Source organism: Danio rerio, chromosome 8, assembly GCF_052040795.2.
Source record: "Danio rerio strain M-AB ecotype USA chromosome 8, GRCz13ab, whole genome shotgun sequence".
Classification (NCBI taxonomy): domain Eukaryota; kingdom Metazoa; phylum Chordata; class Actinopteri; order Cypriniformes; family Danionidae; genus Danio; species Danio rerio.
The window spans coordinates 53,530,956-53,547,462 of record NC_141028.1 but is presented as its reverse complement, the minus strand read 5'-3'; the positions used below and the strand labels follow the sequence as shown (position 1 = coordinate 53,547,462).

At 36.2% G+C, this 16,507-nt stretch overlaps 1 protein-coding gene across 3 annotated transcripts in view; it reads left to right on the top strand.

The window, feature by feature from the left end:
• Positions 1-16,507, top strand: part of mtor (mechanistic target of rapamycin kinase) — a 236,007-nt gene that overhangs the window by 123,926 nt on the left and 95,574 nt on the right. For all 3 annotated transcript variants that reach the window (XR_015496851.1, XR_015496852.1, NM_001077211.3), the window contains 1 exon segment: positions 6,472-6,611. Coding sequence is in view for 1 of the 3 variants with exons in the window: in NM_001077211.3 (NP_001070679.3) it covers positions 6,472-6,611 (140 nt within the window). In the remaining 2 variants the exon portion in view is untranslated.

Sequence of the window (16,507 nt, the reverse complement as noted above, 5' to 3'; positions counted from 1 at the left end):
AACAATCATAAAGTCCTCGTGCCGCAGGTATTAGGAGGTTTACTAAAGGTGCAGCTGTTGCGCTGTGAGGGGTTTGCATCTTTAATATTCTAGACCAGTGGTTCTCAACTGGTTTGGCCACGGGACCCACATTTTCACATGGTCATCAAGCCGCGAACCAAATTTTTAGGAACTATAATATAATTTTAGGAATTATAAATCATTTGTATTTATTTGTTAACATACACAACTAGTGACAGATAAATCATAGAAATTCACCAAACAATATTTTACTGCTGTCATTTAACAAAATGTATCAATTTATAGAAATATTACAAAGTAAGAACGTTAGATACTTTAAACAGTGGTTAGGCTAAGGAAAAGTTAAGTTACCATTAACTAAACTGAACTGTTAATAAAACTATAACCCTGATCCAGTGGAACAAAACAAACCAGCAATCTAAAGTAAAATAAGTAAATAATTATAACCATTTTCATAACAATCACCAGTTATTTGCTCTTCTGCTTTTGTGTGGCTTTCTTAGCCTTTGCTACACGGTGAGCACAGTAAGATGAGCGGAGTGCCTGTACTTGTTTTGAACATAAAGATGTTAGGCACTTTTGTGATACCCTCAGCTCTTAGAGTCGTCTTTGAAAATAGTTCGCAGGTTTGTCCTTGCAATTAGGATATTTGGTTTCTAAATGTGGTTTTAATTTAGAATGTTTTGTGCTCTCTTGTGAGAGCACCTCACTACATATGACACACTTGAGGTTTTAAGCCTTTTTTGTCGTATATATATCTAAATCCACACTTGACATATTCGGGGTCGTACTTACGCTGAAATTTCGCATGTCAAACGGTACAGTTGTCGCACGCGCATTTCAAAATAAAAGTCTGATGTTAGCAAAATAAGTTAAAAATTAAACTATTGATGACCCACCAGTTGAGAAACACTGTTCTAGACAGTTTGCGTTCATTAAACAGTAAGAATGACTGATTGACGAGATCAACTGGAGCGAGGCTGACTATTGAGCCTAAAGGCTGATTTAAGTTCTAAATCAGGGGTCTCAAACTCAATTTACCTGGGGGCCGCAGGAGGCAAAGTCTGGGTGAGGCTGGGCCGCATAAGGGATTTCACAGAAAAAAGTCGTCAAATGTCATTATTAACAGTTTTAATCATTTCTTCTGAACATGAAGTGTCCTGAACATTAATAGAACATTGAGTGAAGATTATGAACAGTTCTTCTGAACATGGCATCTTTTGCCTACTTCTTGCTGCCAGAGACTTGACAGCGCTTCTTCTCACAAATCTGAACCACATTTGGCTTTAGAGCGGAAGCAGTTGAGACCCTCAGTATGGCTTGAAGATGATCATCATTAAGTCTAGACCTGTACTTTGACTTATTGAAGTCCTAAAAAAAAGGCGTATATATGTATAAATAAAACACCCCACCCCACTCCAGTCACATCAGTCTGTACCAGTCTGTCTCTACCTGTAATATATATAAGATGCAGGGCAGGCACGTGCACACATAGGGCTCAACCTGTGCAGAGCACATGCCCTTTTTAGTCTTGCATAGAAAGTGCCCCCGCGACGCGACACACCCTCGGTCCCGCCCTTCAGTAGGCGCGCGATAACACCGCTCTTGAGTATGCGCGCGACAACACAGCTGATCAGAACGCGCGCGACAACACGGCGGGCGGGGAATGCCAGTGACCGCTGTGTACGGATAGAATCAGCGGAGCGGGGAGCGCTCTCTCTCCCCGCTCCGCTGATTCTGTCAGTGTACAGTGGTCGGCGCGGGACACAAAATATTGCACTGAGGGCCACAAATGGCCCGCGGGCCACGAGTTTGAGACCCCTGTTCTAAATGAAAGCAACAGCACACGATAGAGGAATATTTTCCATATTAAAATGAGTTTTTGTCCCAACAAATACCTGAAATGTATATTTTATAAACGGCTTTTATTTCTTACAGCTGAGCAATAGAAAACAATGATCACCTGGGGTACACCTCATGTGCTTTATTCAGTGTTAAATGCTAATAATGTGAGTTTGAATGTCATTTTATGCCATGGCATTTATTGCCTACTACTGAAAGCAGCAGCACATAGCTCACCTTAGATCTTGAAAATAAAATAAACCCTTTGAAACAGAACTGTAACTCAGTGACAGCCAACACATATCAGTGATTCAGCATGCACATTTAATAATGTTAAAGTGGTTTAATATGTATTAATTAGATTATAAACCTTATCATTTTGTTGGAGTGCAGTAAGTGCACTATTCTGTGCTTCTGAATGGCTGTATTTAAATTTCTGTCGGGCTTTGTCTGGTCCAAACAGCCAAATCGATTGTCACTGCAAATCTCTTCACGTAGTGTGTTGTTAATACACAGGGTTACAATGTAACCTGCTCACCTGCATTTTCGGTCACAAATGCATACTTTGATATGCTTCATGGTTGAATGAATTAAATACGTGGCTTTCCATCAAGGCAACCTAGGGTGCGGAAATACAATTGGTTAAACTGGCATTGAGTGGGTTAAAGAGACCAAAACATAGACTGACGTTCCAGCACGTAATGCACACTTTCAAAGCAGAATAACTGACTTTGCCATTGTTTTTCAGATAAACAAGAATGTTCAAATAGCATGTTTCTTAAATATCTGCAAACATATTATGGTATTTGTATGCTTTAGAAGAGTCAAAAACTTACATACAGCACCTTTAAAACAAAGTTACAGCTTTGGGGAAAAAACTTGTGGCAGGAATTGTGCCATAGGTGGCTCTACTGAGTCAATAGTGCAGTCATTATTAGCAACTGACTAAAACCTCTCACATCCCTGTAAATAAAACAGGGGAACAACTTTGTGATCATAAACCTTTGATGCATACAATCACAGCAATGTGATAAGTCTAAGCTGGTTCCTGGAGTAAACAATCACACCGATGTGGTTAGAGCTTTCAGTGCATCGTTGATAAGTTGCTAAATTAAATTCTGCCTTGCATCAATGGCTGCAGCCAAGCCAGATTGTAGACAAGGGTGATGCTCGTCAAAGATTAAAAAAAAATCAGTGTTCTCAATGAAATAGCGTTTGCAGGTATTTTACTAGCAAAACAAAACATTTGTCCTTTGTAAAATGCTTGCTGGTGTCTATAGTAAATAGATATAATACTTATTTCACAACAGATTATTGTAGTTACTCACAACAGATACACACTGTTTAGTTAACTAGAACATTTACTCTATACTTCTCCAAGTTAAATAGCCACTTACTAGCTATGTTGCCATCCAAAGATATGAATTAAATTTATGCGCATAACTAGAATATTGCATAAAAGACTTGCGAATAATACAGCGTTTCCATCCAGGGAGTTAACGAGAACAAAATCGTCACTTCCTGATTAACTGGTGCCAAATATCAAAAGTAAAAATGCAATTTGCTGCAGTAGGAGAAGCTGCGTGAATCTTTTCTTTATTTAATAAATGACTTTTGTCAGAAGACAATGCCAACATGTAATGATCGCATGGTGGCCTTTGAAAGGTGAGACGTGGAGCACAGACGCTCTTGACTATTCTGGAGGTGATTAATAATCAGACCCAATCCAATGCAAAATCAACAAAACCTAGCAAATTTTCACGATTCTGCAAAGTTCTTAATTAAACGCAAAATAATCTGAAAAAAAAAGAAATAATCTTATAAAACATCCAATTCCAAACCATATAATCAAAATATTTTTATTTTAGTTTGCAATTATTTGTTTTACATGACTTATAGACGTTGCATACACAGCGCACGTGATGCATTTGAGTGTCTCTCGAAAATGACGTCTCACCTGCGCCCTCACAATCCAAACATTATATTAGGGTTGGAGGGGTTTGGCAGCCTGTGCAGTAAGATGAAGCGCGAGTTATTTACATGAAGTCAATGCACTTCAGACGTCTAGAAAAAAGAGCAGTGGAACAGACAGAACAGCAAGCAGCTTACAATGATGGAGATTGGTTCAAGCATGACGACCACTGGACTTGACAGAATTGAAAGACATTATATACACGTATGCCTGACATTATGAATTTATATTTAAGAAATCGATAAGTGATTTTGTTGAACTCTTTCCCTGCAGTTAATGAGAGAAAACCAAAATGCTTCCCTGCAACGAGTTTTACGGCAATCCGTGTTTTAGGTGTATTATGGTAGGTGAAGCCTTAATGCATTTTCTGGGTGAGGTACATGTCAGATGCTCCGGGGAGAAAAACTAGGGGATCTGAATAATAAAATAATACTAATACTGAAACGGGTAAGGTGTTGTAGAATGACCAAAACACCATTTTAGATATTTTACAATGTGCTAAGCCTGCTGGTTTGTATAACAACACACATTTTTATCATCACATGATCTCTTGCAACAAAATCACATGACCTTTTTCAATCTGCATACTGGAATTTGTTCAGTAAAAGTGTTTCCATCATAGTTTATGCGCTTCTTTTTATATTAAATAAAAAGTTTATCCTACTCAGTTATGCACATACCATTTTTATGTGCATTTTCAATATTTATGCACATCTTGGCATTTCCATCATTTTTTTATGCGCATATGCAAAATGGAAACATGGCTGTTGGCATGTAGTGTAGATGACGTTGATGAATTCATGTGTTGTAAATCCAGCAGCTCTAAGGTCTATAATTGGAATTTGACAGAATCATCATAATACTGATATGTATTATGGACGTAAAGTGACAGTTTCTCCAGGGATGCATTAAACTAAACAATCACTAAAGCCATGCTAATGGGAGAATCTCAAAGCATTGAAATGTACAGTTATGTATGATGTTAATATGATGCAAAATAAAGCATTTAATCAGATCAGAAACAAGTGAAGTCACACACAGTTTTTTTTATTTTTTTTAAGATTTATTTTTGGCCTTTTTGCCTTAATTAGATAGGACAGTATTGAGACAGGAAGCGAAGTGGGAGAGTGAGAGGGGATAGGGTAGGAGAAATGTCGTCGAGCCGGGATTCGAACTCGCGACACCCTGACGTGCTATTGCACCATATGTCAGCGCGCTAACCACTAGGCTATTGCGCCGACAAGTCACACAGTTGCCGATTAACATATGCAGACTCAACAATCGGTTCATAAATTTAAACTATGTGTTGTGCACACGTTTTAAATGCGAATTAGCAAAAACGTTCCTGAATTTGCACTATATTTATATGCACTGCCATTTTGAAAAAGCTAAATAAAGACCTTTCTTGAAATCTTTCTTCAAATTTGGGAAATCCTAAAAGATTCCTGAAATCCTAGGCTAAAATCTGTGATCTTTGATCGTTGGTTTGAAATGTTCATAGACAGCCGCTTAATGTCGGCTATGATCAAATCTTTCGTCCGATGAAGTTCTTGCACTGTCAGAAGATTTCAGACACTTTCCTGTGGTGTGACAACAGCTGCGATGAGCGTCAATCCAACAACTAAAAGGAGCGCCAAATCCAATGATGCAATCTATTTCCCCACTTACCGTGGGGAAATGTCAAAACAGTTTTTTTCTTCCTGGTTTTATTATTGAGACACGCCGTGCAAAATTGCCGCTACAGATTGTTTATGTTTGCTATGACGAATCATTTCAGAACGCAGGATAGTGAAAGTATCACGGATGGATGCGGTCAAACTCCAGGGGCATATTTCTTCCGTGTTTGGTGCGTCTTTATTGTCGTTCAGTCTGACTTTAGGATAGCGAAGATCTAACAGTGTGACATGGGAGCCATGTTAGTGCAATCTGACATGCTTCAATTGTTCAGGAATTTAAAAAATGTACAGTGTGAGTCGGCCTTTAGTGTAACATCTATGGGAAAAACATTACTTTTTAGCCTGTAATTTGATATTTGTTATTTATTTCGTTTGCATTTGAATAACTTTGAAAGACTATATTTATTGAGCAGCTCTTTCAATACAGTCGTGATTCAAAATTCCAGCTTATGAGTGTATTTCTCTTTTTTTTATTTGAATCCAACTCGGGCCAAATGACATTCAGTTTGTCTTTTTTGCTGTATGAGCTTTGCATTCTCATTCATCAAACCTCATCACTGCTTTAAAAAAACAACAACTTTTCATTATAAAATATGACCTGGGGAAGTGTTTTTTTCAAATGCTGCTGAGCCATCCATTACTCTGGCAGATGTTCACAGTGGGCTTGTGGCCAATTTTCAAATAAACTGTTGCTATTCCCTCCCATGAAATGTTGGAACAACAATTAAGAGCTATCCATACTCAGCAGTCTGCGTTCCCTTGGAACTGATTGTCTGAGGTTGAAATCCTGATTTGTCAGGGCCATGATGAATTTGTGGGAAACTAAATTTAGATTCTTGAGAAAGTCTTCTTCATCCCTCATCCTACTTTTTTGAGTGCTTCAATTTTCTTTGAGAATGCCATGGAGTGTTTAAACTTTAATTGATTTCCGTCATCCTGTTATGTTTTCATCTTCTACAGGAGATCCAGGCCACCTGGTATGAGAAACTTCATGAGTGGGAAGATGCTCTGGTTGCCTACGATAAAAAAATCGACATGAACAAAGATGATCCAGAGCTTATTTTGGGTCGCATGAGATGTCTGGAAGCACTAGGCGAATGGTAAGCAAACTTTTGTCAGTGTATTCACCTTATTCTCTGCGTATGAGCGGGCACAGCCATTTGAATCTTTTGGGCTTAAGACTTCCGGTCTCATTCACTTCCATTCATTTTTAGACGTAAAACAGTTTGTTATGCTCTTTGATGTTGCAAACTGATATTTTCTTATTATAATATTCTACTTTGTCTGAATAGTCATGCAAACACTTGTTTGTCGAGCAAGTAGTTTGACCGTTTTCTGCCGTTTATTATTCCTAGTGTTTTCTCCCATAGGCAACTGAATCGAAAGGTCTAAAACAATCGTGAAAATGCACACACTTCCGCATTGAAGAATAAGCTCAATACTTATCGCCTTAAAAAAAAATAAAAATTCAATTCTTATTTGAATAGTTTCCATGTGCTGTATAACGTAAAGAAGCTTTTTTTCAATTGTTTTTTTTTCAATACTCACTGTTTAAACAAAAGCTTTAATAACTAAATTTATTATTCTACTAGCTGTTTTGTAAAATACAAATATTCATTTTAAAGCGCAATATATTTTAATTAATTGGTTAATTTTGTTGAGATGCAGTTGGAAGGGCATCCGCTGCGTAAAACATATGCTGGATAAGTTGGCGGTTCATTCCGCTGTGGCGACTCCAGATTAATAAAGGGACTAATATATATATATATATATATATATATATATATATATATATATATATATATATATATATATATATATATATATATATATATATTTATATATATATATATATATATATATATATATATATATATATATATATATATATATATATATATATATATATATATATATATAATTTAAAGAGGCTTTTTAACAAATAATTCTTAATTTTTTAAAAATGTTAAAAATACTCAAAAACAATAAAATATATAATAAATAAGTTGGGAAATATTCAAAAGAAAATGGACTGCCAGTCATTACACCATGGAAAGTCATTTTCCCTGTGAAATATAATTCCCCTCAATACAGGGTCACACAAGGAGGTGAGAATATGATTGAGTGAGTAAAAACAAAGCTCAAGTGTGCCTTTGTGGAATATCAGAGCTCGATTTTTTTTTTTTTCTTAACAGTTAAAAGGTAATTCATCCTGATTCCTGTAACATTTGTCATTTACCGGGAAGCATGAGGAAGTGTTTATGTGGAGAGTGACTGGCATGAGGGCTCACTTCCTGGATTTGTTGCAATCTGCAAAACTGATATATTTACAGGAATATACAGTTGAAGTCAGAATTATTAGCCCCCCTTTGAATTTTATTTATTTTTTGTTTTTTTATATTTCCCAAATTATATTTAACAGAGCAAGAAAATTTTCACAGTAAGTCTGATAATATTTTTTCTTCTGGAGAAAGTCTTATTTGTTTTATTTCTGCTAGAATAAAAGCAGTTATTATTTTTTTAAACACCATTTTAAGGACAAAATTATTATCCCCTTTAAGCTATTTTTTTTCCGACTATCTACAGAACAGACCATCGTTATACAATGACTTTGCCTAATTACCCTAACCTGCCTAGTTAACCTAATTAACCAAGTTAAGCCTTTAAATGTCACTTTAAGCTGTATAGAAGTGTCTTGAAAAATATCTAGTCAAATATTATTTACTGCCATCATAGCAAAGATTAAATAAATCATTGATCAGAGATAAGTTATTAAAACTATTATGTTTAGAAATGTGTTGATAAAAATCTCCCCGTTAAACAGAAATTGGGGAAAAAATAAACAGGGAGTCTAATAATTCAGGGGTGCTAATAATTCTGACTTCAACTGTATATAGCAGTATAGGAGAAAGAAGCAAATAGTCAAATAAAAAAATATATATATAATTAAGTGTTCCTGTAGACTCTTTTTTTTATCAAGTGTGATTACATTAAAAAAAAGATATATATTTTTACCATTAGAAGCTGGTTATATTCACACACTGTTGAAATGCAACTGTGTTAAAATCCCTTATAATGGTTATTTTTGCATTATACTGTAGGTCCCCTTTATTGAGCATGTTACCTATTTACAGCATTCCAAATGGCTCTACCATGATTATCCATTTTTGGTATACTGTTGCCTTACACAGTGTCACAACAGTTACCTTCATACAACAAATTGGCTGTTGCAAACTCTTGTGTACTTTGTGTCAGAAGTAGCCGAGGTACTTAAAGTACATCCAGCATTGACTAAGCCCAGACAGGATTCCCACGGGTCAAGAGATTTCTGCAATATCATGGAATTTTCAAAGGTGTATTCCAGACAAAAAAAGACAAGGAAAGTTATATATTATTGGCCCAAGTTATTGCATATCGCCTGTTTTAACACTGTTTCATGTGTTTTACATATTATTATGTTTAGGCTATATTTCACTGTCATTTTATTATTTTTCCACTTGTCAACCAGCAATTTAATGCAGTCACCAGACTCCACCTGCTAAAATGCTGCTATTTGTCTGCTCAGTGCTCAACTATTAGCTCATGAGTTTCACAGTAAAATTCTTGGATTGTTGCAGCACAAAATAACTGGTTTTGCAGTGCTTTTTCTCAAAATTTGCGCCAATATTTGCGGCAAGATCCTCAAGAAGCATTAGTCTCTGTAGTTTATATAAAGGGAACACTGAAACAGGCAAACAAAGAGAGAAACATTCACCTCTTTAAGCAAATAAATCCTACTACATCATGTTTGATACACCAATGAATCTAAATGATGGAAATAAACAAAACCTAAAATTTCACCCAAAAATGAAAATTTACACACTATTAGGAGGTGGTTCCAAAACTTTTTGAGTTTCTTTCTTCTATTGGACATAATAGAAGATGTTTTGAAGAAAGCTGAAAACCTGTGATCATAGTAGAGAAAACATTGTAATAAAAAAATGTAATTGAAGTCATTGGTTACAGGTTTACGTAATTTTTCAAAATATCTTCTTTTGTGTTCAATAGAAGAAAGAAACTCAAAAAGGTTTGAAACAAATAAAATGATGACAGTTTTCCATTTTGTGTGAACTATTTTTTAAAATTCTCTTCAACAATAGCATTAGAGAAATCATGTTCAAATTTTAGTCTCTAATTGAATGTGCTTTTTGATAATGTCACTTGACTTCTAAGACCCTGTTTATACAAATACGTTTTAGTTTTAAAATGCATAACTTTTGCTACTGTTAAACCTTTTGTCCACACTACCCCAGAGTTTTCGACCCCTTAAAGTGGAGCGTTTTAGTTTTAAAGGGCCATGAAACCCCCTCGTTTCAGCAGGGTGTTTTCACACCTCTACTTTGGAAAAAGTCAGAAAAGTGGGCGTGTCCAGCTCTGTTTAGGGGGGAGTGTCGGAGGAACTAAAGTGAGTGTCTATTTGTGCACGCGCGAGTTTCAGAGTCAAAATACACACCCACACAGACAGGAGAAAGTGATGTTTAACCTACATGGACATCTGTAGTCGAATTATTTGCCAAATTATTAAATGGTGGACTTTAACTGCAGTTTGGCTCTTTCATTCAGGGAATTCATTCATGCCTCTCGCGACAAACGAGATATTTGATTCGAGGAACTGCTGCAAGCGTGTATTTTTCATGCAATGTTTGATACCGCACGGCGAATGAGAGAAAAAAAAAACTCAGCATTTCCCGGAAACTTAGATGCACACGGCAGGTAGTGTCAGAAAGCCGCGTGTGTTATTCCGGTCACAAAATGCGGTGCTATCATTTCTGCACTCAGTGCAATAGTTAACTTAATTCGATACGAACAAACTGAATAAACAAAGAGCACTGGTCGCTCACTTACCAAATCTGTAGAGACAGAACAATCACCAGCAACTAGAGCCGCGTCTTTATGAAGAGAATACTACAAACAAATCCAGATTTCAGCGTTTGCAGATGAGAACAGCTCTCAGGTAAACAATAATCCTCCTTAGACACGTAAGTTATTGTTGTCGAGCGTCGCGTACACTGTTAATCCACACGTGATCCAGATAAGCTCTCACAGAGAGAAAATGAAAACGAAACTTAACAGCAGCAAACTATAAAAGCAACAGTTCACGCTTGTTTTGCCAACACAACGTGGCGTCTTTGTGGTGTAAACACGGTGACAATAATGAATATTAATGAAGTTGCAATATAGAGCGCGCTGATTGGTTTGAAACAAGCCTTACTCATGCATTAATGTATCACACTGTAAGACGTAATAAGACTCACTCAGGCACAGACGTCCAGTCTGCACGCTGGAATACAGGCTATTATGTCATGGCCGTGACGCAGCTTCAAAAATTCATTTCAAACAAGAAGTACAAATTTGCTTGAAATAACGCAAAAACAACCAATTTACACTTTTTAGTGAAATATAGGTGTCCTAATAGTGTTTTTAGCAGTGTGGGACACATATACGACTGTCAACAGCTTAAAAAATGTGTTTTGGTGTTTCGTGACCCTTTAAAATGCTTCTGCTCCCTGTCAGTGCTGGTGGAGTAAAACGGAGACATCTGAAAATGGAAGCATGGCTGTAGGCTACCTGATTAAGGCTTTTTCTCAATATCAAGTACACAAAGTTCAGACTTGCATCCTTTCCTTGTAAGTTCAGACTTCACTAGTGTATAACAAACTCCCGAGGACTCGTCGGGTAAATTTTAGAACTTTTAGAACGTCGTTCACCCTGGCTACGCACATCACCTTACCAATAATTAATAACAATAAAGTATCTTTAATTTTCATATTAAAAACCTAAACATAACAGACACCAAAAATGTTAAGGTATCATGTACATATTTATGTGACCATCATCCTTGCTGAATGCAAATTTATAACAAAACGGAGCTTAATAACGGCCTCCTTTCATTTTGATTGAAAAAATATGAAACATTAGGCTCACTGTGTGGTTTTGCATAGTGGAAATGCATGATGAAATATGAAATAGCCATCTCTTTTGCTAAATATAATAAGCGGTAAGCTATAGTGTAATAATCAAAAATAATTATGAAAGTACAATAGGTTTAAACTATATAGGCAATAAAGGCAAGAAATCGGTCAAACGTGCGGAATTATAGATTGCGTTTAACAACTACAGAGTGATAAGATCCAGCTGCAAATTCGGGATGGACTAGCTGACAATCGGCTGCTCTTAGCCAGGCAGGTGTGCTCAGAGCTCCCGCTGACTGCCTGGAGCTCAGGCGTGAGAATACACTGAAGCAGCTTTCAGCGTTTGCCAGAGAGCGTGTATGCTTGCATGACGTGCGCTATCAGCGGTGTTGTGTGGATGAAGGGTTTTTTAGAAACAGTAGATGAAACGCCAGTGTGGACATAGATCTTTTTTATTCTAAAACGCCATTTTTAAACGAAAATTTATTGCAAATGAGGCCTATAGCCATACCTGACAACATTGGGATGCGAAAATAAGGGATATGCCCACCATAATAAGCAATTCCCCTGAGCCCCCCTTGAAAAATCCCCAAATTACTAAATATGTTCATTCGGAGCTGTTTCGTTGTAAATAAACTGTTAAACGGTCAGTAATGGGTTTTATTATTATTTACAAAAGAAGAAATAAATAGTATACATTAGCAGCAAATAAATTTAAAAATGAATAGCTATTATAATAAAATAGAATCAAGCATTCAAATCCCATTAGCCATTTCTTCATGGTATAACTTACAAATTCTGATTAAAGAGTAACCAGTAATTGATTTATTTTGATTTTTTTTTCGTTTGATTACATTAAATAACAGAAGTGTCACTTTAAAAATGCACACATGTAACATTAAATGAAAGCATTTGATTGTTTTTCTAACTGTTTATGCTCATTTAGGACGAAATTAGTTGTGTTTGAAACAGACCCCACCAAGATCAACATCTTTAGATTTTATTAATATTAATTATGTGTATATGTCTGTTTAAACACGTACCCAAAACCCAGACTTTTACTCCACTTCAAATCACGAGTACAGAATCCATTTAGGAAACAGCGTCTATTTATCACTATGGAGCACGTCAGCTGAAAGTCATGCACCTGTAATAAAAAGGAAGGGAATCCCGTCGTTTTTATGTTTATTTCAGTGTTTTCATGCCTAAACGAAGCAAAAGCACAGAACAGACTCACATTTAAGAGTAAGGGCGGCCCCTGGTGGTTTGGAGGTATGGGTTGCATATAGGGAGGCTCTGCTCTCTAATGTTTATTTGCTGCCCTTCAGAGAAAGACTGAAAATACGAGAGAAATACGGGAAAATACCTTTACAGGATGATAGCAGGATAGAACTGTAAAATACTGGAGAATCCCGGGAAAAACGGGAGGGTTGACAGGTATGCCTAAAGCTGGTTACACACATGTCTATGACAACTCGAGATATCGCACACTATATTAGGACTTCCTATAAGCGATTATAATGTTATAGGAAATAAACCAATGCAGATGGCTGGCTGGCTAAAATCTGCAAGAAATCGGCAGCAATTAAAGTAATTGCAATCTACTCTATATGTTGCCTCATTCACTTTATTTTGCTGTAAATTTAGCAAATGCAAAAATTCATGAGGGACTACTTAACACAACTGCTGCTTGTTTTTCTTTTCATTTTAACTCATGGAAATTCAGCTTTTAGTCAGTGAAGGTCAGGGAAAAGTCAAGGAATTTGACATTTGGACTAGATTGTAAACCAGGACACCAATCCAATGTCATAGAACTAATGTCAAGAAAAACTGACTGTCATGTCAGCTGCATTTAGTCCTGTCTGGAACTATAAGATGTACTTCTTTGTGTTCTTTGTGTTCTTTGTGTTCCCTTTTCACTTACCACATTTGCTTAGTTTCATTACTTAGTTTTTGATCCCGATCATTGGCTTGGTGTTTCCCGGCTATTAGTTGACTTTTGGGAATTTGTCCACACAGCATCCAGTCTACTCCTTAATATTGATTGTAAGGAGTTCTGGTCTTTCTTGTGGCCTTATTCCACTTTTGTTCAGCATAGACACATTGTTAGAATGCATTGTAGACAAGACTGATTTTTCTTTTTTTTAATTATTATTAAAAACAGTGCTTAAACTGGAATAGCAATGTGATATTATGTATCACTTCATCTACCCCCCTCCCCTGCGGTCTTTTAAAGATGAGGTATCTAATGAATAAAAATAAACAGAAAACTGAAACCTCAGAGATCATAAATTGAATTACCGCAATCAAGAATGAGATCAATACAATAATATTATGCAGAGTAAGGCATTCATTCTGGGTCCTGATCATTGTTTTTGTGCAATACACATGGAGATCTTCTAAGCAGGTATAGTCCAGATCTTTAATATACACATTTGTGCCAACTAATATTTTCAGCATTATTGCATTGAGAAAAAAAAGGTTTCATTAAAGTTGGGTACTGAGTGCATCAAACATACTGTCTACAACAGGGGTGCCCTTGTCGTTAATTACCAAGGGTTCCTTCAGATCCTTCTTAGTTGTTTAACCCTTGTGCACTGTTCAAATTTACTACCCTTTCTTTCTAAAAAAGAGTTCGAAATCGTAACCCATGCTTGAATCTCCTCTCGGTTAGACTACTGCAACTCTTTGTACATTGGCCTACCTCAGTCAACACTCTCTCGGCTACAGTTGGTCCAAAATGCAGCCGCCAGATTAATAACAGGAACTAAGAAAAGAGTTCAGATCTCCCCTGTCCTCGCCTCATCTCACTGGCTACCTATAAAATACAAAGTTAATTTTAAAATTCTTCTTTTCACTTATAAAGCTTTGCACAATTCTGCCGCGTCCTATGTCAGCGAGCTTATTAGGCCATATACAGCTTGTAGACCGTTAAGATCCTTAAGATCCTCCGTTTCTTTTGTCTGTCCCTCGGTCTCGCTGCAAGTCAAAAGGCGATCGAGCTTTCAGTCTCCCTCTGAACATCAGAATCTCTTATTATTTATTATCTTATCTTTTTATTATTTGTATTTTAGTATTACTTTTAAATATATTTCTTTTTATTTTTAATACCAGTTTTTTTTTTGTTTTTTTTTGTCTAATTTATTTTATTGTAAAGAACTTTGGAATAACTACGGTTGTGTAAAATTGTGCTCCATAAATAAAGTTTGCCTTGCCTTGCCTACTCTTTTGCTATTTTTGGGATGAAAACATCCATTAAATTAAACTGCTGTAAAAAGAAATATATATATATATTTATTTTTTTTGCAAAAATCTGTTAATCAACCTCAGTCCTGATCAAAATGACTAAATGTTTTAAGAAAGTACAGTATTTTAACTCTTTAATTGCTAAATTCATAATGTCTCTCATTTGGTGAAAAAAAACAACTTATTTTTGATATAAAAAAATAATTGTGTACTGGATTTTTTATTTTTATTTTTATTTTGTTACTTTTAATAATAATAATATTTTTAAAACCCCAATTGGAAAAAGTCATTTTCAACTAAGAGGAACCATCACTTCTGCATAAAAACATACAAAATATTCATAAAAACGTGTTACTAATTCAATGTTTTATTACATATTTTATTCACATTAGAATCGATACACTATTGGATCCCTCATCTATTATATGTAGGGTTATTGCCGTCCTTCAGTGTTTTGTATTTGTGTTTTTTTGCTCAAATTTCCAAGCGACATTCCATTCCAATGAGTGATAGACTGTTCCCGTGTAAAGGTAGCGGAGTCCTTTTTCCTGTCTCGCTGTTAATGTGCGTCTTTGTGTTTTAGACCTGTCTGCACCCTGGAACCTTGTATTTTGCAAGGCCTCATAAGTAATGTTTTTTCCAGGTGGCTGGGAAAGGACTTTATTTGTAGCAGATCCCCCACACCATCTCTTGAAGCGCATATGAGCAGCGGTGTCCCAAGGGGCTAAACCTTAGGGCCCCTTTTCTTCACAAACCTCCAGCAACAACACGCATAGTTTTCTTGTGTCTGTGTCAGCACTATTAGCCCCAAAGGGCTCATTTGTTTTAAAGGTTCACCATTCCTAGATGTGAAGTGATGTCATCATGGCTTTTTGTGGGCTTTGAAATATTTTCGTAGAAAGTGTCCCGCATGAACGCAGACAGAAGTTCTCATCATGCAATAACAGACCTTTCCAAGTTTGTTCATCTCATTTGGTCTTTATGAGCTGTAGGATGGAGTGCTTGTGCTTTATCTTCCAAGAACAAAATATGCGGCTTGCAGGCTTAAGAGTGCTGAATCATAAATATTACACACACATTTGCTACCAAATAATGCAACAATGATGCATGAATAGCCTTTAGCTGCTTTTTCATCCACCTATTTTTATGCGCATTTTGGAATATCGCATTAAAAATTCTGGATGGAAACTCCAAATGCTCCTAAATTTAGAAAATGCACATTAAAAATATAGTATTTTACGTTTTGTCAGTTTAGTGGCTAATTCGTATGAATTCGTATGCGTTCGGTCGTACGAAAATGTACTATTTTAAAGAGGAGGCGTGGCACCTAACCCCACCCCTAACCCCAACCGTTATTGAGTGATGAGCAAATCGTACTTAATAGTACGAATTAGATTGTACGAATTCATACGAATTAGCCACTAAATCAAAAAGTTACGAATTGCCGTGAGATTGTGTTGGCACAACTGAGTAGGAATAACTTTTTATCTGATAAGAAAAAATGTGCATAAACTATGATGGAAATCGTTAAAATTCCAGCAAATATTCCAAATGACAAAAATAGCTGAAAATAACAGGTATGTTTAGGTGGATAATCAGGTTTCAACATTTTTAATTTTATATACGAGACGTGACGATTTACGAGATGTGAAGTGATGACCATCCTTAATGGAAATCATCAACAGAGTAAATGTTCCAAAAAGTGCGAGCGGAGATGATTCTAAAAGGATGTGACAAACCGTAGACTATTTTGCATAACATTGCATTTCATCTATGTGTTCTAGTACAGAAGTAAGTTA